The 27,068-nt window shown below is 28.3% G+C and overlaps 1 protein-coding gene across 1 annotated transcript; it reads right to left on the bottom strand.

Annotated features, from left to right (window-relative positions):
• Positions 1 to 4,470: 4,470 nt before the first annotated feature.
• On the bottom strand, positions 4,471 to 9,357 carry LOC107425899 (uncharacterized). The gene is made up of 5 exons (XM_016035956.4): positions 9,039 to 9,357; positions 8,354 to 8,547; positions 6,189 to 6,273; positions 5,100 to 5,165; positions 4,471 to 4,840 (listed from the first exon to the last, which is right to left on the bottom strand). The coding sequence occupies exons 1-5, from the start codon at positions 9,120 to 9,122 to the stop codon at positions 4,748 to 4,750; spliced, it is 522 nt and encodes a 173-aa protein (XP_015891442.2). The 5' UTR covers positions 9,123 to 9,357; the 3' UTR covers positions 4,471 to 4,747.
• Positions 9,358 to 27,068: the final 17,711 nt, after the last annotated feature.

Genomic DNA, 27,068 nt, shown 5'->3' with positions numbered 1-27,068 from the left:
TAGGGAGGTCCCACTAAATTTTCAATACTGGATCAGTGGGATTTCCCTTGGAAAAACCCATCTTGGGCATCCGTAAAGGGCTCTAGGAGTTGTCCTATTATTTAGTCATTTTCAAAGAGCTTGCTGATGGGGACTTCACAATGAGATTGGGCAATGACATGGTGGTGTTAGCTAAAGCAGTGTGAGAAGTTAGACTTCATTTCAATAATAATAAATTTCTTGTTTTGAACAAGGTATATTTTATTTTTGGTTTTCATAAGAATTTGATTTATGTTTCCAGATTATTTAAACAATTATTTCAACTTTCTTTTAATGGTAATTCAAGTATTATTTCTAAAAATTGTTTAAATATTTATGATGGAACTTCGAACTCTGGCCTCTATACGATAAGACCAAAGTCTAACTCACTACTTAGTACTAAAATATTCAAAGTCGAATAACCAAAAAATGAAAGATTTCTCATGATGATGACACATACCTATGGCATCTTAGATTAAGTCATATAAACCTAAATAGGATTGAAAAATTGGTAAAAAATGGTTCTTTAAGAGAGCTAAAAGTTCGTACTCTTCCTGTTTATGAATCCTGTTTAGAAGATAAAATGACTAACAACCCTTTACACCCAAAGGTCAAAAAGCTAAAGAATTGCTTGAGCTAGTGCATTCAAACGTTTGCGGTCCAATGAACGTACAAGCAAGAGAAGGTTATGAATATTTCGTCTCATTTATTGATGATTACTTAAGATGGTTATGTATATTTAATGCAAAGGAAATCTGAGACTTTTGAAAAGTCTAAAGAATTCCTTGTTGAAGTTGAAAAACAATTAGATAAATAGTTAAAAACTCTTAGATCAGAACGATGAACACCTTGATATATTTAAGGATTTTCTAGTTGAGTTCGGTATCCCGTTTAAGGTAACAACTCCTGAAATACCAAAAAAAATGGTGTTATAGAATAGAGAAATCGAATACTACTAGACATGGTAAGGTCTATGTTTAGTTACTCATCATTATCTATTTCTTTATGGGGATATGCCTTACAATCTGCAATGTATATTCTTGACATAGTTCCATCTAAGTCTGTTCCTAATACACCTTTAGAATTGTGGAAAAGATGTAAATCTCGTTTCTGGCACACTTGCATATAGGGGTGTCTGGCACATGTACTAAAAGGAAAGACCAAGAAGCTAGAACCACGTTCAAAACTATGTTTATTCATAGGCCATCCAAAAGAAAAAAGTGGAAGTTTGTTCTATAGTCCTTAAGAGAAAACGGTATTTGTTTCGATAAATGCTACTTTTCATGAAAATAATTACATGATGAATTATGAATCTCAAAGCAAAGTAGTTATAGATAAGTCACTTTCGAATGAGATCAGACCACAATCGACAATTGTTATTGAATAACAAAACGAAGAGACCATGTCCTTAGGTTAGGACTCATTACAACCTCATTGTAGTAGGAGATTTTTAGACCACCCGTTTACTATAGAGAAGATAAAAAGGCACTAGCTACTATTTCTAATAATGATCCATTGACATATTCAAATGCGATGGAGAATCCTGATAAAGAGAAATAATAAAAGACTATAAACCTTGAAATGGAATCCATGTACTCTAATTCAGTCTAGGAACTTGCAAATTTACATATGTTGCAAATGGATATACAAGAAACATATAGAAGTGGATGGGAAAGAAGAAACTTTCAAGGCTAGGCTAGTGGCAAAGAGATATACCCGAAAAGAAGGAGTCAATTATGAAGATTTTTTCACAATGTCCATGCTGAAATTCATCCATATAATCTTATCCATTACTTCATGTCTTGATTATAAAGGTCTATCAAATGAATGTCAAGTCAGCTTTTTTGAATGGCTATCTTGAAGAAAGAATTTATATGGTGCAACCAGAAGGACAGTTTGTGAATTGGTCTAGGAGGCTAAGTTTGTGAGTGGAAGCATTTTCTTAATTTATATGCTTAATGCATCATGCATAGCATGCATTGGAGCATATTTTAATTGTTTGATTATTTAAAATCTTTTTTATTGACCTTGGATTTGAGAATGAATTTTTATCGAATCGTATTGCATCTCACATATCATGCATTGAAACATCCTTCTTTGAGGTTCTTGAAATTGTGTGAGTTGAATTTTGGATCGATATCATGATTATGGGGAGTGAATTGTTTTAAATCTCTTTTAAACATTTGTGGTACTATTTTTCCTAAAATTCTGTTATCTATCATATATATTTATAAATATATATAATGAATAGTGCATTAAAGTATTTTTTTAGCAACATTATTTTATGGAGAGTTCTTTTGGATTTGTGAAACGTGAATGGGACTTTCTTGCATCACTTGACTTTGCATATGGCATGATTTGTATATTGGTTTTGGCATTTGATGCATGAGAAAAGGATTTTGTTAAGCTTCCTGCTTATGCTTTAAAATGGACATGTTTTCTGAAAGTAAAGCTTCTAGTAGTAAACTATCATGGTTTTAAGGTTTTGAAGGATTTTGAAATATTGTGTTAATCTATGGTTTAGGAAAAGTAAATTTGAAAATACTTTTGAAAATGATTTGATTTACTTAAACCCTTTTGGTACTATTGTCTATTTAAAATGAAAATGATTTGATTTTCTAGTATCATGGATTTGGTTATGATAATTTTGGTTTTAATTTGAATTATAGTTTAAGCCTGGAGTTTACTCGATTTGATATATGATATAAGTATTTGGATATGGATTTAGGCTAGAACATATATGTATCTAGATATGGATTTAATATAGAACTTGCTCAATTGATATTATAATAATTTTGATAATTGATAATTGATAATTGACTTATGTACACATGATTTTTATCTACCGTCACATATTTTTATCTACCTCGTTGGGCTTTACCCATGCTCGGCTTTGACGAGGGCCACTATAAGAGAATGAGAAGCTCTCAACACAAGAAAACACGAACCATGCTGAGCCCACCTGAGTTCGTTTTCTACTACCATTGATCGACCGCTGAGGAAACACAGCCCAAGCACTATTTCTCTTTGATGAGAAATTATTCGGGAGGATAAGTCTACCACGTCAGCTGTATATCTATCCAATTATGTTATGTATTTAATCAAACATGACATTTTATTCATGATATTTTTTTTAAATTAGTATAATTAAATTTCAAATTGGTAAGTTATTTGCCATAAAATCAATTCTCTTATTTAATCTATTTATTAAAATATTTAGTTTCCTTTTAAAAAATAATTATACATTTACTTCATTTAAATTTTATTTTAAAAATTAACAAACTTTAAAAAAATAATTTTCATCCTAAAATACCTTTAAAAACATGTTATTATGTATTTCATATTCCATCCAATATATACATAAACATTAAAAAACAATATTATGTATTTTATATTCCATCCAATCATTCCAATATAGCTTAATATGGTAAATTGAGATAGATGTCTTTTTATTTTTAAAAAAGAAAGAAATATATTTTTATACTTCACTTTGATTTGCTACTTTTTTATATGCATAGACAATTTTCCCAAAATGCTTATAAAGAAAAAAAAAAAAAAGAGCAATAGTATATATAAGGTTCTTTATTTCTTTAAAATAAATTATCAATAATAAGAAATAATAATTGTATTTTTATTAAGAATGTTTAAGAAATAAAATCAACAAGATAATTCTTTTTAAGAAAATTAAATATATTAATAAATTTATACGGAACTGATTTTTGAAATGAAATACTAAAGAAATTTGATTTGTTAACAAATAGCCTAGCAATCTAAAGTTTCATTATATTAAATTTTAAAAATGATATAAATAATATATTATATTTGATGAATTGACATACTATAATTGAAAAGTTCACGGCTCACGCCATTGACTCATACTATCAGATAATTTCTCCTGGACATCGGAAATAGAAAAATCCAAACTTTAATCCTTTATCAAGTGAAAGTGGTTTTGCCAATTAATTGTCCTTAAGGAACAAATGCTTGAAGAAACAAATGTTTGATCTTTGATTGATTGAAGGTTTATAGAACGACAAAAATAAATATATACATATTTAAATAGAAAACAACTAAAAATTAATTTTTAACAAGGTGAAGACTTAAAAATAATAGTAGTCATAAAAACTAAAGTTAAAGATTTTAAAGTTTGATAATCAAAAACATAGATCTCACAGTTTGGAATACTTTGCCATCGAAAAAATAGATAAATAAATAACTAAAATTTATTGAACTCTAAAATTAATCTAAATAGAAGTTTGTACGTTATTTTTTTGCGAATTCCAGTACACTAAAAATTAAATTTATCTCCCATTTGCCTCATCTTTTTTATTTGTTCTTATTTTAAGTACCGTTATTTTGTGATTATTTATCATTCAGAGAATCATATTCGCTATGATTCATGGAGATGGCAGAAAATCAACCGAGATTCCTCTGTAATAGACAGCATACATCTTGTGCTAAGATATCAATGGATTTTATCTCAACTTTTGTCACTCAAAATTAATCGAAACCTTATTCGTAGAGCATAATGCTCGTACTTTGGCCAAAAAATGCCAATTCATTGTAAGAAACAAAGCACCAGAATAAGAGGTCCCTATTTCTGCTGCAGATTACATATTCCCCTGCTAATATTATACATTTTCCAGAGACAATTCCCTAAAATTAGTAAATCTATGATATAAAGGGAATCAACTTCACGCATTCACTAGTTTTCTAATCGAAAAAAAGATCATTTGTTTCTTGTCTTGATTGACTTGACCCTTGATGCCTTTTTCTCCATCTTTTCCCTTTTCTTCCGTGTCTTTTCATCCTCAAAGCCCCCCTAATTTATAGGCCAACATTTATCAATTCATAATTCATACTTGATATATAGTCCTCCTATGTTGGGTGTAGAAGGCCACATTATGGTCGGTTTCAACACCCAAGTACATGTAATTCATAGGATACATGGAATTATTGAGTGTCCAAACCCATTATAGCAAGATTATAATTTATATGGAAAGTTCCAACCCACAGCCATAAGAGAGGAGAGAAAAAAATAAAAAAAATAAAAAATTAATATATCTAAGAAGAGAATTCACCTCTGACCCTTGAGACAAAAATCCTTTAATGAACCCAAATGATTTGTACGCTCCAAAAGCTGGTATCTGGAAATCAATAACACAGTCTGTCAGACACCTATATGTTAATGTCTCATCTAAGCAAGTAATTCAGAATAACTTCCAATTAAATGTCAATAATTCTCTCTCTTTCTAAATCAAAGCAACTCCTTCAATTTGCCTTGTTTATTGTATGTATATTTAGTACTTAAATATGAGAATGTTTTCCTTTACATATATTATGGGCAAATATACAAGAATTCTTGACATAAGTCAGACTCCCATTAGAAGAAGATCCTGGAATCATGTAGTCATTGATGGCAAACATCAAATAACAATAAGAAATCCCAATACAACTAGATGAACATCCTATGAAATATAAACACAGCTCCCCAATTAGTAAAGACTTTGTACAGATATTCAGTACTTCAAGAATGTTATTGACATACTTTCAAAATCCACTAAGTTAGGGTTCTGTAATCATTAGGTCATTGATGGGAAACATCAATTAACAATATGAAAATCTTAGAGCAATCTCCACTACAGGTCCACAAAACCCCCTTCCCCACCTTCCTCCCTATCCTCCCATGACTTCATAAAGGACAAATCCAGTTCAATTAATCCACAAGCTCCCCATAACTTAGCATACAGAATGCAGCGTGCAACTGAACTTCCAGATGAAGAAGCACTTGAAAATGAAGACATCGAATGAGACTGGGAGATGTTTATACCTCTCTTACTGCATCTTTCAACAATATTATTATCTATTTGCTCAACATCTTATCTTCCCAAATCACAAGAGAAGTTCAAAACAAAAAGTGGTAGTCCATGGGCCCATTTAACCACTCAAAGGCCTAGAGCCAGTGTCTAATGGAAGACATTAACCAATGAACCAGAGTAATCTTCAGAAACCATCCTTTGCTCTAAATAAATCTTTTTGCTTTTTCAAGCTCTTCTACCAGAGAAATTTTAAGTCATATGCACAAATATAACTCTCAAGTCTTATATGCAATGTGTTGAATGCGTGATTACAAGGAAAAATTACAAGGAAAAAGATTAAGCAGAGCTTACCACCAGATATGTGTACCAAAATTTTCCGGATATGATGGACGACACTTGCACAAAGCTCGTAATGTAAATTACATCATGTAAATAGCTGAAGAAAACAAGCAACAGGAAGTCATAAAACCTTTACAAGATGTCTGAAAGGCATGAGAATAGCCAAGGGAAATATACAGTGGCAATTAGACTGGAAGACTAAGAGGACATTATAGACCCACTCATTTTGCAACAAACAGCAACTCAAGTATCATCTGATTTAATTGATTTAAAACTCAAAAGAATATCACCAAATGTAAGCATGTAACCCATTTAACACTAAAAACTAAAAAACCATGTCAACCTAAACTTTCAGCAATATTCTCTTCTCTGGTAAAGATTTTTCTACATGCTGTATTTCTCTGCAGTCAAAATATTAGAACCATCCACTATTCTATACTATGCCAAAGTTTATCGTTGTCGGACAATCAGGTAAATCCATAAATCATAATATTTTGACTACATAGTCAAACAAAAATAAGAGAACAATTCAAAAAATAAATATCTGATCCACAACATAAAGAACAAAATAGTTCTGTTCTAAACGAAAAGGCTTACAAGCTGACACAAATAATTCACACCATTAACAGACTTGTGTACCAGACTAAATATAAAAACAAGAAGACTACTACATCAGCTTTTCCAACAGAAGTCCTATTTATTCCAATATTAAGAAAGTAAATTGTAATCCTTACATAACAATATTCGTATGCATGAATGACACATTACAAGCCTAAGATCCAATAAAAAGCTAAAATCAGGTACTGTCTAGTCAGACAAACAGTTTGTATTTCTAAACTCCAAACAAGACTTAAAAACAAAAGTTTGAAAAACATTCCTACTAGAACAATGCATAAGTGGCATCTGCTTTTAGAAGCTACAACAATGTTTTTCTATTCTTATATGAGATTAACTTGACTTCTTCAATTTCTATGACACTTCTCACCATTTGAATAAGCATTCATAGAAATTCCCATGCCAGTAATAGATTTACTCAATTAATTAATTTTATATCACTTCCATAGGTATGCATAAACACATATACGCATACACTCTCCATTTGATCTTCACTCCAACCTTAACAGAACATATCTAGAGCTAGAATTCAGTTTAAAATTTTAATTCAAGATGAGTTTAAGGACTTGTGTTTTCTCTAGAAACACCAAGGCAGCAAATGGTCAACCCACAAAATAAGTAATTTTCTATATCAGAGACATCAAGATTAAAAGAAATTGGGTTCTGAATTCCAGTCTAACAGTTCTAGATTTCATCAATAAGTTGACAAGTAGAACACAGAAAAATCTGTAACGTCCAATCAACACCAAGGAAAAACTAAACATCTGAGATAAGAGTAGAAATGAATCTTAATTAAATCATACAATTACAAATAATAATAATAATAATAATAATAGTTAAATAAAAAGGCATCGGAATGCATTAAAGATGACAGAAAATGCTACAGAATATAGGTAGCGAGTGACATTTGGCAGTGTCCTAGGTAAAATAGCACTTGCAGTAAGTCAGGCTGCCCTCTATCTATGGAATTTATCTCTTTTTTTTTTTTTTTTTTATAAGCACATGTTACGCAAATGCATTAGAAGGCCCAAAGGTGCTGATTTTATTTCCTTTACTATTCTGTAAGAATTTGGGTCTTTTTTGGCATTTGCTTTATGGTTTCCTTATTTTAGTAATTTGACTATAGTATTTTCTCATAATTGAATTTTGTTTTGGCACTTATTTGATAGAATAAAAGTAGGAAAAACCAAGTCTCTTCCCTCTTCTTGTTCTTTTCTTCTTTCCCCTCTTTACTTCTTCCAGCACTGCATCAATATGATATCTCCTGCTATTTGAAACTTAAATGGTAGCAAATCTACTCCTAAACTTGATTTTGAAAAACAAAAAAATAAAAGCACCATGTTACCCATTCTAGTGAGCACGAAAGACCTGGCTCTATATAATAGCTCTGTGGCGAAACAATTCGGCATGCATGGAGGTTCTTAACCAGATTAATCTAAAAGAATAAAATAAGGAAAGAGGGAGAGAGAGAGAGAGAGAACCACCACCAACAACAACAACAGACAAACGAACTCAATGAAGTAGAACAAGAAAAATATAGAGTGGACATGAGGAAGACATACCCACAAACTCCACCTGTAGTCATATCAAATCCACCATCCATAAGTTCCCCATCACCAGCATAAGCAGGTTTTGCCATTTGAGCAAGTTGTTGATAGGGGATTGCATATGCCACTGATGTGACAATTAGACCAATCCAATGCTTCCATGTGAAACTTGAATGGAAAATCAGCATCCTTACTAAGACATAGATAACCTAGACAACTCAAACCGTCAGCGTAATAGCCTAAATTAGCATCGAAACCAAATGATATTGAGGAACATTGCAGGATAAGCACAACAATCTGTTAGAAAAAATAAAATCATGCAGCAATTATTATTTTTTTTTTTTAAATAAAAAAAATAACGAAAAAAATAATGGCCTCAAAAGCTCATTATTAAAGGAAGGTTGGTCTAAATGTCAGCAGTAAAGATTCAAACTTTAACAAGGTCAAAGTTGAAAATACAAAGCCGCGATTCCACAAGTATTAATCCAAATCAGTAATTAACAAAGTCAAACCGAAAATTAATGCCAGAAAAAATCGGATTTAAAAGATAATTATTTGCATGTTCATCAACGATGTCCTTTTGACCAAAATGAGTTTTACGCTTAAAATATAAAAAGTTCCCAAGTAAAAGAAGCAAAATTTAACAAAATCCATTAAAAATTTGATTCCATGTTTGTTAGCCTTAAAAAGAGGAGCATACATTGCAGGCGATTATGAGGCGACGGAGATTCGCCATGTGGCGAGCGTTCTCTTCCTTGCGCTTCTTTGCACCTTGATTCGCCATTTCTCGCCCGCCGATCACCTACGCCAAAGCTCGCAATCTAATCCGCCAAAAACTTGATTATGAAGAAATCAGTTCTGAAGAGACAAACAATATGCTGCCGTATTGCATATCTTCTTCAACCAGAAATCCAGCAAAGATGGGGCTTTTTTTTTTTTTTTGGGGGAAGATGAGAGTATTTTATTTTGTTCAAAGAAGAGAGGAAAACTGCAACAGGGATTGACTGAAGGTGAAGATAAAGAGTAAACCCAACTGCGTGAGTTAGATGAAAATAAAAAGGGCCACACTACAGTGCTGGCGCCACCGGTAATAGCCGGTTGGCTATCTGCCCAAATCGGCCAGCAATTTCTTTTTTTTTTTTTTTTTTTTTTACTTTGATTTTTATAATTAACCGTTTAAAATTTATAATCTCAATTTGTTGACTGAATAATTTCATTTATATGAAATGCTTAATTAATTAATTACGTTAATTTAAAAATAATTCATCACTTTTTTTTCTTTATTTTGCACCATAATATTTATTGACATTATAATAACTAATATTATTAATTATTTTTTTTATTAAATACTCCCAATTATATTAAATTAATATGAATAAGTAAGTTAAATTTAAACTAAATAATTGATCATGTTTATTGCCAAAAAAAATGTGCAACAAAAAACACCGTGTGTTTTTAATAAAACTTCATTTACAAATAGATATAATAAATTATATTTTATTATTTATTTCATATAATAAAGAGAAAAATAAAACAGCTAAATGTTGTTATACAATCAAATAATTACAACTACTAATAATAATATAATCTAAATAAATTAAATTTATAGAAAAATATTAAAACATAATTATTTAATATTAAAGGAAAATTATATTTTAGTATTTTCAAATTTGGGATTAATACGATTTCGATACTCAAGTATTTATTTCAATAATTTAGGCATTAAAGTTTCAAAATTAATGCAAATTGGTCTTCATAACAAAAATGTTAAATTTAATATGCTAACATCAACATTTCTCATCATATTGATATCATAATTTATTTTTAAAAATAAAAAATATTTTTTAAAAAAAATTGAAAAACATATTTGTTATTTTTTCATTTTATATTTATGGTTTTTTATTTAAAGATCATATCCATTACTTTTTTATTCAAAATAAAATACTCACAATCTTAATTAAATATTTTTAGACCTAAAATAAGATCAAAAAATAAAAATAAAATTGGAATTTCTAGTCTAATAAAAATAATTTTATTAAACCAAAAATTAAAAATAATTTGTATGCCAAAACCCAAAAAAAAAAAAAATTAATCCAAAGTACCAAAATAAAAATTAAAACAAAAAATTCAAAACTAAAATAAAATATTTTTGGCCTAATTTTTATTTTTTCATTTTTTGATCTAATAAATTAATTCATGTTGAAGCTATACCTTATTTTTCAAAAATAAAAATAATTTTTTAATATATATATATATGTACAAATATATTATTTTTCCATTTTATAGACCAATATGGTCTAATTTTTCATTCTTAAATTTTTTTTTTCCAACTCATCAAATAAATTATAAACCAAAATACCAATATGAAAATGAATTATGATTTTTTCCATTTTTGAAAATTTTTCCATTTGACCATAAAATATACCATTCAAAAATAGAAAAATATAAATCAAACCAAAAAAAAAATGGAGGCTATTTTTTCCATTTTTCCATTTTGGTCTTTTCTAATTAAGTTTTTCATTTGTCTATTTTCAGCTTCCATTTGGGTTTAAAGAATAGTCTAATTTTTTTCAATTTTTTTTAAAAATAATTATTTTTACTTTCAAATTTTTGGTCTTACTTTTATATTGGTATTTTTTTTCAATATTGTTGAACTAAAAATTATAATTTTATCTTATTTTTATTTTTTGATCTAATTTTAGGTCCAAAAATATTTAGTTGTGAAATGTGTATATTTTAATTTAAATAAAAAGGGAAGCGATACAATTTTTCAAATAAAAAATAAAAAATAAATAAATAACAAATGTATTTTTTAATTTTCTTAAAAAAATTTATTTCCAAAAAATAAATTATGACTTCATGGTGATGTATACACATTAAATTTAACAGCTTGGTTAGAAAACTTGACCAATTTGTATTGATTTTAAAATTTTAGTGCTGAAATAGCATCAACTCCACACTTCAAATACTAAGTGCGATTTTCCCTAAAGTGGTATTGTACATATTTTGTGTAATATCTCATCTAAAAAAAGTCAATTTGAGATCCATAAATGATTCAATTAGTCAAACTCGATCGATGTTTAATGATTCAATTAGTCAAACTCGATCGATGTTTCAAAATTTCTTACTTTTTATATAGTCAATATTTTAATTTGACTAATATACCCTTGTTTAGAGTGCATTGTACGAATTTATAGACAGGTAACACATCAAATTTCAAGTTACAATTGAATGGTTATTATTCTAAGAAGTTTCGAGCATCGATATTATATCAATGTCGAAATCAATATTAGATTTTTTTCTGCTAGTGACCTATGATCCTATATAAGCATTAAGAAGCATGCCCAACAATGAACAAATTTTAAAGTACCTATTTTATCCCTTTAACCCAAGAAACCTCTACCCAAACCCACGGATCCCAATCCAGTCGACTTGAACCCAATTTGATCACAAATTATGCCATCACTATTTGCTTGTTTTTCTACCACTCTAACACCACATGCGCTGGCTACCATGGAAGCCCATCTCGGACAACCAAGCTATCAAAGTTTCCGGCCAAACTATCAGCCAACGTGCTGAAATAGGTCATTTGAAGCCGCAGGTGACCATTTGGCATTTTCCAATGGATTCGCTATTTTCTGACTGCTCTAGCTTGGTCCATACCCCTTACTTATTATTTTTAGACCCTTCAAGCTTGAATCCAACCTTCGTTTGTCAAAATTCTTCACGATATAAGAGATTCATTAATATTAAATTTGACCAACTTTTTTAATGAGCTTTCTGGCCACCAGCAACATTTTTGGACAAAGATATGCTTAAATTTTTGTTACCCACTCCACAAACTTTCCATTGATATAGAGTTTGTAAATTTTGGACATCATTTGATAATTTTTTCATTTTGGACAAATTAGTTAAATACCGAATAAAATTGAATTGTGTTTGGATGAAAATTGATCAAATTGGACAAAATTATAGTTGGATTAGCATAATTAGATATCTACAGGATCCAATGGAAAGTCCAATTTCATAAAATTGGCCTTCAAGTGAAAATTTTCAATTTTGGGTACTGAATCCTAAGGATTCATGCTATCATTGGACCACTCAGTTTTCAATTTATATAATTTGATAGTTGTATAAATTAAATATTTGGTATACACCAATTGTTTTAGTTTAATTATAGAGCCTAAGAAATATTTTTATTATATACAAGCATCCATATTAAATCTGGAGGCAACCTTGTAGAAGAGTAGGAATGAGTAGCAGCGGTATATATGAGTGGTTATATTTTTAAATGAATTTGGGTAGACTAGTATATATATATATAGTTTGAATATGATAAATTTATGATTTGATTTAAATGCTTATTTTATGTATATATGAATATTGCTTTTTAGATATATGTGTTATCATTTCTTGTGACTTTTGATAAAAAATTTAATAGTTTCAAATTCTAATGAGTTCATAATAAGCTTTTGAATATTAGCATTAAAATATTTGAAAATTATATATATTTTAAGCATGTTTAAGTGTTTTACATTTTTGAGTGCTTAAAATGGTTTATGGTGATATACATTTCACTATTGGTATTTATGTTTTGGCATGACATAGTGATTTAGGATTTTTAAAATATTTAAATAAATAGTTTAAGTTAAATATTAAATTATACCTTATGGTACATTATTGTTTAGAAAAGTAATATTTTACCAAGATTGTTTTATTGATATTTTACAGTTATTTTTAACTGGTGTACGGTATAGTACCAGTGATCAGTTTAACATTATATTATAATGCATATTTTTGCCACGATACTTGTATTATGCTAAAAGTTTTGAGATGGGTTCATCCCACAGGTTTATTATTGACACGATACCATTCATAGCTAAGGGTTGTGAGCTGGATTCATCCCACAGGTTTGTAATATTATGATGCTTTAAGGATGCTAAGGGTTGTGATGTGTGTTCATCCCATAGGTTCATTTCTTTTATTGTCCGATGGTGTTCCGAGACCCTGTGCACCACTTGGCAGCTGATGTAATCATTTTCAAGTAATGAAGTGGAAAAATAAGATTGTTGTACCTAAGAAATTAAGAGTTAAGTACTAAAGATAATTAGGGCCTGTTTGGCCACTTTTTTTAAAAACTGTTTTTGTTTTTGAAAACAAAAAATTGTTCTCAAAACAAAAATGTATTGTTTAGTCATCAGTTTTTAAAAACTATTTTCAAGAAATAAATAGAAAAAAATAAAAAATAAAAAACAACAAAAATGATAATTTGCCCCGCACAAGCTGAAACTGAGTGCACCATCCCTAAAAGTATATTTTTGGGTTTTGAAAATTGTTTTCAAACACAATTGGCCAAACATTCATTATTTTCATAAAACAATAGAAACTGTTTTTGTTTTATATTTTGAAAACAATATTTTGAAAATAAAAAATAGAAAACATGGCCAAACAAACCCTTAGATTTTGGTAATATTTGAATTGGCAATTTAAATGATAATTGAAAATTAACTAAACTATAATTAAACAAAAGAAATAAATTAAAATTAAATCAATTTCAAGTAAGAAAGTGAATTTAATAATTATAAATACTAGGACATTTGATTTTATTATTAAATATTTCAATTTAATTATTTAAATATATGAATCTAATTAACTAGTAATTTTGTTAACCACACTTAATCACAAAATTAATCAAAAATAGTTTCCAATCATAATTGATAATATTCACATAACCTAAATTATTGTTTTCGGCCTATAAATTAAATCATGAAAATTTATTAAGCATAGATTAAGCAAATAATATGGCATAAGATATAACTATTTTTCAATCAATTATGCATTCATGTAAATCATTGTAGATCCATAATATTATCCTTTTCCAAGTTCAAATATTACTTAAATTGTTCATTCATTCCGACCTATTAAAATATTAAGCATACCAACGGTTTATTAACAAAGCATATTACTAATTAAATAAAACTCAACATATATTAAAGTAATTAAACATTTCTAGTTAGGGCTACATCATAGTCCTAGCTATGAAAATTAGTTTATGGCAAAAATAAATTCAACATCCATAATTATTAAAATAAGGTTAACAATTAAAATTGTATCTATTCCTTCAATGAGATGGGGACTCTATATATATGATCTTGGAGACCTTTTTCTCTCTTCATTTTCAATGTGAGACTTTTACAAGACATCTTTTTTAAACTATCAAAAGGGTTGGACAAATTTTATGTGTAAAAATGAAACTTCTTAATATTACTTGCTTCCCACAACTTTTCTTTCCTCTAATTCCTTTTAAAAAAATTGTTAATTAATCTAATTTACCCTTAATAAAGCATATGATATAACGTGCAACTCATTAATGATAAATAAACAAATTATCGCCATTTGTCCTAATCTTGGCCCTTAGATTACCTTGATTTTTCCTCTTAATCAATAGTGTAGATTTAACTAGAATCTTTCTTTTATAAATTTCAAACTTCAAATGATGATATATTCACCTAAAAATTTGAGAATAATGTGATATTTGAAATCATCAAATCAGAGGATTCATATGACGTCCACTTCTACTATGAAATTCCTGATAGAATTTTTATGGAATCCTAAAAAAATTCTTCTTAATGCTTAATATGTTTGAGCTTAAATCTTTGTTTCCATCATAATTGGACCCACAGAATATATTTTTATGGTTGTTTTTTTGAAATTCTTCCTCCTTCACCTAGAATAAAAAAAAAATTACATAATTAAGTATCTTTTCATAACAAATTAATACAAACTAACAAATATTAATCCATAAATATGACATAAAATCATCAATATTTTAGGCCTAATAGTAGCACTAAGTATATCGTATGGTACATTGTTTGTATTTTTTGAATATATTATTGATTTTCTAATATTTATGATTTTACTGCACTTTCATAATTATTTTGTGAAATCATGTTTATATTAGTTTATACTCAATATTTATATTATAGATGATCTGAATTTTATAATATTTTTAATGAATATTAATTTGTACTATTTGAGCATCGGAATGATATTGACTTGAGGTACCATGATAGGATTCGCCTTGAGAACCCTCAAGGATCTCTTGGGTGGCCGCGCCTAGTGAAGTCTCACCGATAATCCCTAGAGAATACTCAACAGAATCTCACTTAAACCGCGGATAAATAACATTTGCCATAACAAATAATACCTCAATATAAAGATAGAATTACAACAGCATGCAAATTTATAACTATGGTATACAACTACAGCCGTCATACTACAGGCCATAAATACACATACATAATAGTACCACTACAAAGTCCAATATTTAGGTCAAACCATTTTAAGAGTATTTGTAAAATGGAAGATATACAACTGATGCAAATAAGTCTAGAAAGATATAGATAACTAGGGATAGATAAGTAATGTTGCTGCTGTTAGAAACACAAAACAACAAGTAGATTGTTAACTAATACCAGACCTAGGGGGATAGATTTAAAAACAAATAAAATGCAAGATAAAGATATCTCAATGAGTGTGGGATGAGCCCAACCTTACGATCCTTAATGTACGAAAGGTATCATGGCAATAGTGAACCTATGGAATAAACCCAACCTCATGATCAGTAATGTACTAAAGGCATCGAACTTACATGCTACAATACATCTATTAAAAAATAAATAGTACAGTATTCATAAAACAATCTTTGTGAGGTCATATTTTTTCAAACAATACGATACCAACATAATTTAATTCAAATCCAACAATTTATTTAATTATTCCATAAATTCCAAATCATCATTTCATGCCAAAACATAAATAATATAATGAAAATTATATCACCGTAAACCATTTTTAAGCACTTAAAAATATAAAACACTTAAACATGCTTAAAATATATATTTTCCAATCTGCTCTCTTAAAATCAATTATTTTCCAAAATAATTAAAACTTCAATTCAAATACCAAATATTTGAATACCATAACCTACAAGTCCATTATGAACTCATCAGAGTTTGTAACCATTTAAAATATTATCAAAAGTCATATAAAATGATAACACACATACATAAATGTTGATTTTCATATTTGCATAATTAATCATTTAAATCAAACGATATATGCATAAAATATCCAATTGTACTAGCATGCTTAAAACTATTTAAAAATATAATCACTCACATATACCACTAATGTTCGCTCCTATTCCTCCGTAAGATCGCCTCTCAGCTCAATATGGGTGCTTGTAATATAATAAAATATTTTCAAATTCTATCAATTAAACCAAAGACATGGGTATATACCAAATATCTTAAAATAATTTATACAACTATAAATTTACATAAATTGGATACCAAGTGATCCAATTATACTGCGAACATTTAGGATCCGATATCCAAAATTGGGATTTTTCACCTGAAGATCAATTTTATGAAATTGAACCTTCCAATGGCTTCTATTAGTATCTAATTACACTAATCCAATTTTAATTTGTCCAGTTTGATTAACTTTTATCTAAACACAGTACAAATTTATCTGATATTTAACTAGTTGATCTAAAAATGGAAAAAATTAGCAAATGATGTTCAAAATTTACAAACTTTATATAAATGGAAAGCTCAAGAGATAAGGAATACAATGGTATACTCACCTTGGTCCAAAAATGTCATCGGTGGTTAGAAAACTTATCGCAAAACTCGGCCAACCCTCCCATTGATAGATCTCTCAACCCATGAAGAATTTTGATAAACATACCATGGAAATGGATTTAGAGGATCCAAAAATAGGAAGGGGTGGGGAAAGTGTTTGGGTTGGACTAAAATGACCAAAAATTCAACCAACCTGTCGAAAAGAGGAACGGCACCGTCGCTGGCTTCGAACGATCGATCCTGGTGTGTCAAGCTACAAATTGCAATGAAATCTTGCTGGAAAGGTCGCTTAGAGGTGGGCAACATGCATGGCTGGTGCATGTATATAGACGGTGGCTGAAATTTGAGAAAACAGCGGTGACTAGCATGTTATGAAAATTATAGTCATTTTACTTAATATATAGTCTATTACCCATTTTGTAGTTATATTATGAAAGTTATGGTGATTTTATGAAAATTATAGTTGTGTTACTATGTTTGTGGTATGTTTTTCCATTTTGTGATCATGTTACAAAAATTACGGTCATATTAGTTAGTATGTGGTCAATTACGAAAATTATAGTCTTATTATGAAAATTGTAGTCATGTTATCAAGTTTATGGAATGTTAACTATTTTATGATCATATTATGAAAATTATGGTAATTTTACTTAGTTTGTTGTTTGTTACTCATTTTGTAATCATATTATGAAAATTATGATCTTGATACGAAAATTGTAGTCTTACTAATAAATTTTTGGTATGTTACTCATTTTCTAATCATGTTACAAAAATTATAATCATTTTATTTACTATGTGGTCTGTTACGTAAGTTACGATAATATTGCAAAAATTATGTTCGTATTACTTAATTTGTAGTTTGTTATGCAATTTGTAGTCATGTTACAAAAATAATGATCATGTTATAAAAGTTATAATTATGTTACTAAATTTGTGGTATGTTACGCATTTTGTAATTATGTTATGAAAATTATGTCATGTTACTTAAAATGTGGTCTATTACATAATTTTGTAGTGATATTACAAAAACTATAGTCTTGTTATGAAAATCATGGTTATATTATTAAATTTATCATATGTTACCCATTTTGTGGTCATGTTCCTAAAATTATGGTCTTGTTATGAGAATTATGGCCACATTATTTAATTTATAGTAATGTTATAATCATTTTATTTAGTTTGCGATATATTACTCATTTTCTGATTATATTACTAAAATTATGATAATATTACTTAAAGCTATGGTTATGTTGCTTAATTTATTGTATGTTATGCATTTTGTGATAAAGTTACTAAAATTATAGTTATGTTACAATACTTGTGATTATATTCTTAAGTTTGTAATATATTATCCATTTTATGGTTATGTTACAAAAATTATGTTCATCTTATAAAAATTATGGTTACTTAATTTATATTATTTTACATAATTTATAGTCATGTTTCAAAGATTATGGTCATGTTATAAAAATTGTGATTAAGTTATAAGTTCATGATTTGTTAATAATTTTATGATCATGTTATTAAAATTATAGTTATGTTAAAAAATTATAATAACATTACTTGATCGATGGTAAATTACCTACTTTTTTTATAATACCATTTTTTTTTAAATTGATAAGGTAACATTTTTATCTTACGTTATTCTCTAATCTCTATATACTAACTTATCGTAATTATTCTTAATTGCTACAATTTCAATTGAAGATTTAATTTTTGATACCAAGATATTTAGAAAGGTCAATAATAATTTAGTATGTATGTTATAATTTGAACTAATTGTATTATTAGATTATCAAGTTTAAAATATTGCAATTTAAACTCTCAGATCTTGCTTTTTGTTGCATATTCATAAAATATTTTCTTATGGCAAATGATGGTTAGTATGAAATCTAAATTAAGGGGGGTGGATTCAATTTAGAGTTTGAAGGATTTCAAAAGTGTTTAGAAGTTTAGAGGTATTTGATTTAGATTTTAAAGGAGTTTATACAAATCCAATGACATTCAATTCATATTTGAATGAATTTTATAAAAGTTTATTAAAATGTAGGTATACTCAATTAGAATTTTGTAAAATTTTTTAAAAATCTAGAGCTATTTAAAAGTCATTGATTTGAAAAAAATTTAAAAAATAATAGATTTGAAAGGATTTTGAAAGTGAAATTGTAAACAAAATTGTTAATATGAAATCCAGCCTTAATCCCAAAAATTCGTTGGATTCTTATAAGTTTCTTACGGAGTTTATAGAATTCCATAACAATCCATCAAATCCTTTAAAATCTATAACTCATTTTAAATTCATTAAAGTCTAAATTGAATATAACCCTCTAAATAGTATTTTTTTAAAAATGATAAATTAAATTAAATAATATAAAAGTGCAAATATTTGTAACTCTATGCTTAAAATTACTATAAATTAAAATTATGTGGTCAAAATTGGAATAAATTGAACAAAAGTATATTTCCATGTTAGTAGAGTGGAAAAACCATTAATAAAAAATTTCTTATTTCATAAAAAATAAAATAAAAAAACTTGAACCCAAATTACTTTACTACCATTTATTAATGTTTAAAATAAGACATGATTATCACTACTTTTGTAAAATTAAAATTACAAAAGAAGTTCATGTAATTGTCTCTATTTTAAATATAAACTAAATTATATAATTTAATATTTAATTTAAGAAGCTCATCTAAGGATAAATGAAAAAAAAAAATGTAAGAAGTATCTAATTATAATGTAACAATTTATTTTAAATGAAACAAAAATATAAACTTATTAAATAATAATTAATATAACTAAGATCATTGAAAAAGGTTAAATTTTTTTTTTTAAAGAAAAAAATTAAGATTCTAGTTTTTATATTAAAAAGAAACTATTGGGGTAAATTAAAAAAAAAGGGGCATAAAAAGTAAGAAGCAATCCGTTACAAGGTAATCGGTATTAGATTTTTTTTATCTCCTCACTATTGGATAGCAAAGGACTTGTATCCAGTGGTTGGAAAACCACAATATCAATGCTGATGTTTCACTACTTTAGACTTTTGCAAATGAAAAGGGAAAGATGGTAGAGCCTAATATTGTGTGGGCGTTTAGGTATGGTTTGGTGGTTAAAACCAAATAAATAAATAAATAAATAAATAAAAGTAAAGTTCTATTATAGCCTAAAGGGTAAGGATTGTTAGCATTATTAGTCCTTTAAACTATATTCACACTTTATTTAGTCTTTGAAATTTTTTCATGGGTATTTTAGTTTCTAAATTTTAATTTTATTACACTTTAATGTTACTTTAGTCCTTGAAATTTTAAATTTAAATTTAATTTTTTTACTTTAGTCTTTCAAATTATTTTTAATCTAATTTTCACTAATTTTAAAATTTATTATGCACTTGATGCAACATACATATATCGATCTTACAGGTTACCTAATTTTGTAATTGTAGGATTCGAAGATAAAAAATAACAAAATAATCACCAAATGAATGTTAAAGATTTTATAAAACACTTTTGTGGTCAAGATCTATTATAGATGAATATAATACTAATAAAACACTTTTGTGGTCAAGATCTATTATAGATGAATATAATACTAATAATAACGATAGCAAAAGAGAAAATACATTTTAAGTGATTATGAGAAGATAATAAATTTTCATTTCATCAAAGATCTTCCTTACCAAATCTCCTATCGATGAACAGACGAGTAATCATCAAAAGACTGAGGATAAAATTTTCACTCTTTGTTTTTTTTCCTTTTTCCCTAGGCAAAGAAACTAACTTTTTTTTTTTTTTTTTTCTCTCTCCCTCTCTCTTTACTTCTATGCCATAAAGAAAAACCACACAGTTTCCAACTTGAATTGAACCTCCTTTAATTTTTATCTTAATTAATTAGAATCCTTTTAACTAGCTCAAAGATCATATTAGATAAGATAAATATAATTAATTAAAATTTTTTAATTAATTAAAACTAATCATTTTGTATTTTTCAAAAATTAGATTAGATAATATTAATTAATTAAAATATTTTTAATTTACTAAAGCTACTCATTTTGAAATTCCAAAAAAAATATCTTGAAAGATAATCATAGGTAAATTAAATGGACACTTGACAATTAAATAATTAATTTGTAATTAACTTATCAAGTTCAATTCTACAACATTTGTAATGGCATAAATATGTGTCATAAAAAAATATTTTTTTTGTCACATTTTAGTTAGTAAAATAATTAATTTAAAATTCAATAATTTTAAATCAATTATCGTTTTTTATATTTTTTATTTTAATATATTTATTTATGGAGCTAGCATAGGGATTTATGGTCCTATAATTCAAGCTCTAATAATTTGATAATTAATTAAACTCTTTAATTAATATATCTTATTTATCAATATCAGTACTACTCCACTAAAAGATTGGAATTATACTTTTAAATTATAGAATTAATTACGCAAGGAAAATATAGTCTGTTATCCTCTTTAATTATTTCTTTATCTTTAAATTCCAATAATTCTCTAATAAACAATTAACTTACAATCTTGTTGTAAATTAAGTGCTTTAGTGTTTAAGACTCATAATCATTATTTAAGGTAGCTATTTTTCTTTCATTTGAAAGAAATGAATCATATATTTGTATTTATTATTTCAGCTATCTACTTTATTATGTTTCCAATAAACAAGGTTTTTAGTTTATTATAAATTACAAACCTTTAGAAGTAAATAAAAAGAAAAAATGCCGTAAATCGAAATCTATTAAATATTCACAATTAAAATTGTTGCATATATAATTATTGAATTGATAAATATGAAGACTCTATTCATAGTGTAAATTATCAAAAATTCAATATTTATATGGTCTATTGCATATAATCTTATTATATAAAGTATCTCCATTTTAATGTCATTTCATAACCGTCCGAAGAAGATTGGTTCATTCTTAATGGTAATCGTTTGTACTTGTAATATTAATTAATTAAAAATTACAAAACTATAACTATTAATTACGGACTCTTTTAGATTATATATTTAAATTTAATACTCACATATATAATTATTTTATGTTAAAGGGAATGTATTAAATTTGGTTTTTCAAAAATTTTTATTGACTTTTTTAATAACTACTTTTATTGAATTTATTCAACTTCAAATGACTTTTATGGAGTTTATAAAATTATGAAAGCTTCTCATAAACTTTTATAACCTTTTATAATAAAAGACTTTGATTGACATTAATAGACTTTCATTTACATTGATAGATTTTAACTGACTTTCAAAATATAAATATTGACTTTCATTTTGCAATTTTGTTTTGTTATTCTGCGTTCATAGATTTTGGGCATGATATAAAAATCGTTTGGTTACACATATATTTTTTCATCAGGATCTTTGCTTTTACAGTCCAAAAATTTTTCACAAATTGATTGATGATTTTTTGTGGATGTACAATTTTTTCTCTTCTCTTTTTTTCTTTTTATATATATTTTCGATTACAAATATAATCTCTTAATCTAATTTCTAACTTTGTTGTTAAAAAGTTATTAGAAATTGGATTCTATATATGTGTAACTACCTGTAATGAAAAAGAAAAGACTAAAATTTGACAAAATTGGACTTTGATATGGTATTAAGTTTGATTTTTCTTTGAAGATGGATTTTGGCTTTTAACTCCTATGCTATTATTTTGAGTTCGTTGATATGAGTTCATAGACGAATGACATACCACATTTTGAGTTAAGGTTAGAAAGTTATGCTTGTAGAAAATTTTTAAATATCAATATTATATCAATATCCAAATCAGTCTCAAAATTTTATCTGTTAATGGCTTTTATATACATTGGGAAGTGTGTCCAATAGTGAACAATTGCAAAAATACCAAAAACCCCTACAGACCTATAGACCCATCTGAACCAACCCATAACTTGTTTAAACACCAAACTGGGTTAAACCGATTTTGATTCTATTTCTAACCACCACCGTCAACATGCACCTGACCACTTGCAATCCAAAATTCTTGCAACCAAGCTGTCAGCTTTTCAGGCCAGGCTGACATGCTGAGATTGGCTGTTTGAAGCAGGCGGTGACCAATTAACATTTTCTAGCGGATTGGCCATTTTTCAACCATTCTTGCTTGACCCACATACCTTTCCCCTCTAATTTGAACCCTTTAAGCTCGTACAGGATCTTTGCTTGTTTTGAAATTCTTTATGGTTTGATAGATCCATCAACATCAAATTTGGTCAAATTTTCCAACATTCTTTCCAACCACTGATGACTTTTTTGGACCAAAGTGAGTTTAGATTCTTGTTACCCATTCCATAAGTTTTCCATTGATATAAAGTTTGTGAATGTTAGAAATCATTTGATAAGTTTTCCATCTTTAGGTGAATTAGTTAAATATTGGTAAAATTGGACTCTGTTTAGACAAAGTTGTACAAAAGGAAAAAAAAAAAAATTAAAGTTGGGCTAGTGTAATTACATATTAATAGTACCCATGGGAAAGTTCAATTTAATTAAATTGATCTTTGGGTGAAAAACCACAATTTTAGGTATCAAATATTAAAAGCTTACAGTATAATTAGACTCTTTGACGACTGATGAGAATCCGTCCGTGCCCGTACAACCGACAACCCACTAGGTGCAGATCCAATAGAGTTGAAGATCGGGCCAATCATTAGGGCTCAAGCCAAGAGATTTAAGGAAAACCTGGATAGCCTTATACAAGGACTTATTAATTCTCAAAAGGGCTTATCAATACCCGAAGATTCGAAACCTGTTTTAAGCATCCAAGTGGTGGAAGCCAATACGGACTCGGGTAGCTGTTTTAGTGCAATTATGGACTCCGGGCAAGAATGAATGGGTTTAACACTTCTTAAATTCAATTAATATCATTAAGAGGTTATGGAATCAAGACAAGGCAGAATCAAAAGCAACCAAATGCTGTATTTGCCGCTAGCTTTACTGTATTTTGTTGATTTGGCATTTTCTCTTTGCTCCAATCAAGGGCAATGTATGGGAATCATAAATAATCCTATTTGGTATCCTACATGGCACATTGGATTTGATTTGTAGTCCTTACAAGCTGAAAATTGATCAAAGATAGCTTAGTAGTCAAACTAGTCAACTAGTTTTCTAATTTGAGTTTGACTTTTTGTTTTAGGAAATTAGTCTTTTATTTGGTTTTTATTTACTTATCTGTTGGACAAAACAACTTAGGAACATTATTATTTTATTATTTCCATTGTAAATTAATTAATTCCTAATTCAAAATAAGAGAATTAATTAATCTAAATTAGTTTAGGAAAGCATGAAAAATTTGGCCACACTAGTTTCCTAATTCCTTTGGGCCGAATTTTACCTAGTTGTTTAGGGTTTATTGTTTTGTAACTTTAGCCTATTTAAGGGATTACTTTTCAATGAGAATGCATCTTTAATATTATTCAAAAAATTATTTGTGAAATAAAATTCTCTTAGTTCTCTTTGAACACCTAAAACACAATTAGAAAGTGAGTGTTTTAGTTTTGACTCATCAATACGACATCCATCACCTATTATAGCGTCTTCATCATATATCAAGGTTTCTAGTTACAGGTTGATTAGGGGTTGAGGTGACCATAAGAACTTGAACTTAATTATGATCCGGGCTAATTTAATAGGGTCTAGGAGCAAGTCGACCTAGGTTCGTATCATTTGGTATCAGAGCCAAGATTTTGCTCAGGTTTGATCTATCTTATTTGTTTTATTTATTTTTGTATGATTCTACAATTTTAACATTAGGTTAATATTGTTTATAGTTCATACACATTCTGCATTAAGAAAAAAAAAAGAAAAAAAATTTCCTAGTTAAATTAGGTTTCCTTGTTTTATCGTAATTTTGCTTCCTAATTTGTTGGTTGTTTTCCATTATTGTTCTTGTTAATTTAGTTTTTTGTTGATTCGTCTTTTCTGTTTTAATCATAATTAGTTACATTCATATATTTTCAAAAAAATAAAAATAAAAAAAGGAGTTGAAAGCATATTGCATTAAAATCTAAAAATTGTGCAATTTGTTTTTTATTTATTTGGAGTTTGGATCGGGTTTGTTGAATTTTTGGCATTGGAGTTGCAATTTTTTGTGTTGATTCTTGCTACTAGAGTGAGTTTCTATTCTATGAGTGAAAAAAAAAAAGAGAAAAGAAAAGCCTAAGATTAAAAAAAAAAAAATTGTAAAAGGATGAGTTTTGGTTACAATTTAAAGTTTGAATTTGTTTTCTAGAAAATTGTTCGAGTTACTGAGATATTGCCTATTTATTCAATATTTGGTTGCTGGAAAATTGAATTTTGATGCTAAAATTATTTGGATTAAAATTGGTAAAGGATTTGACACAAAGGCTTAATTTACAATAACAATAACCAACAACTATTCCATATTTTGTTCAAATTGATTCCTGTCTATTGTTTAATCTCTTTTCTATGTTTTATCCTTAAATTTTTTGGATTCTTAATATTCTGGACCAGTATCTATTGATTGCAAAATTTCATTGATATTTGACCTTGTTTTGATTAGTTAGGCCGAGACTATATTTTTATCAATCCACTTGATATTTGTTCGTTTTAGTTGCTGTTTTGTTGATAAGTTAAATTAAGGCATATTTGTGATCTAGTTGCTATTTTGTGTGTGTTTTAATTAGAACTTTGAGTTAATTCTTTGAGTGGAAAAAGACAAGAGAGTGTGAGCTTCAAAGAGGGTTAAAAGCCGAAACTAGTGTGCAAACACAAGTTTCGAGACCTTGTTTTAGTGAAATGTTGTAAAGGAATGATTTTGATAAGGATTTTTGTATCATTTATACTAAAATGGCATATTCTAGAATAAGGAGAGGAGATGGATCATTTATAATTACTGAAGAGGAATCCGTAGGGTTCATAGGTGATTCTCGAGCAACGAGAAATGGAAGTGAACCTACCAATATGATGGCCATCTTTGAACAACTCCAATGGATGAATGCTCGTTTTGATCACCTAGATAAAAAAATTGGATAAAGTAGAAAATTCTCAATGTGGGCCGAATACAAGGTTAGATGGATATCGAGGCCGAGGTCTAGGTCGAGGACACCAAGGACAGCCTAGAGAAGAACTCGAGAATGGAAATTTTGGAGATGATTTCAAAGAGGGGGTCAATGATATTTTTTCATAACAAGGAAGGCCAATCTGTGGGAGACCAGATAGAGAAGAGGATGATGATCTTGGGAATATTAAGGTCAATATACCACCCTTTATGAGAAAAAGTGATCCGGAGGCGTACTTAGAGTGGGAGGAGTGTATGGAGATGATCTTCAATTGTCACAACTATTCGGAGGCTAAGAAGGTAAAATTGGCAGCTTTGGAGTTTGGCCATTATGCACTCCAATTGATGCGAATTCGTTCGAACCCGCACAACCGACAACCCGCTCGGGTGCTGACTCGATACGGATGAAGACTGGGCCGATCACTAGAGCTCAAGCTAAGAAGTTTAAGGACAACCTTGCTGCCTTTATCCATGGGATAATTCGTTGTCAAAAGGGCTTGTCCATACCCGAAAGTACAAGGCCTGTTTTGAGCATACAATTGGTGAAAGCCGATACGGACCCAAATAGCGGTTTTTGTGCATTTATGAATTCCGAACAGTAGGAAATGGGTTCAAATATTCTTGATATCACTAAGAAGTCATGGGATCTGGTCAAGACCGAAGCTTTGCTTGTCATTTAAGAGGTGTGTGCACGAGAGAGAGAATGGCCAGGTTTTGCTGTATTATTTGCTGGCTTTACTGTATTTTACTGAGTTGGCTTTTTCTCTTTCCTCAAAGCAAGAGCAACGTGCGGAACTCCATAATAATCTTATTTTCCATCCTAAAAAGCATATAGAATCTGATTTGGAGCTCAAATTGTCAAGGATTGGTCAAAGCCAACTTAGTCAAAAAGCTAGTATTCTAGTTTCCTAATTTGATTTCTACTTTTTGTTTTAGGAAATTACCTTTACTTTTGTTTTTTATTTATTTATTTTTTGGAAAAATAAGTTTAGGAAAGTTATTATTTTATTATTTTCATTGTAAATTAATTAATTCCTAATTCAA

Source organism: Ziziphus jujuba, chromosome 1, assembly GCF_031755915.1.
Source record: "Ziziphus jujuba cultivar Dongzao chromosome 1, ASM3175591v1".
Lineage (NCBI taxonomy): Eukaryota > Viridiplantae > Streptophyta > Magnoliopsida > Rosales > Rhamnaceae > Ziziphus > Ziziphus jujuba.
Note: the sequence above shows the minus strand (reverse complement) of the source record. Positions and strands in the feature narration are given on the sequence as shown.

Bases quoted from the DNA above. Each gene is read 5' to 3' on its own strand.
- LOC107425899 (XM_016035956.4), bottom strand. From the start codon at position 9,122: ATGGCGAATCAAGGTGCAAAGAAGCGCAAGGAAGAGAACGCTCGCCAC. The intron at 6,274-8,353 runs GTATGTCTTCCT...TGTTTTCTTCAG, and splicing joins ACTACAGGTGGAGTTTGTGG to CTATTTACATGATGTAATTT. The intron at 5,166-6,188 runs GTAAGCTCTGCT...ATTGATTTCCAG, and splicing joins TTTGGTACACATATCTGGTG to ATACCAGCTTTTGGAGCGTA.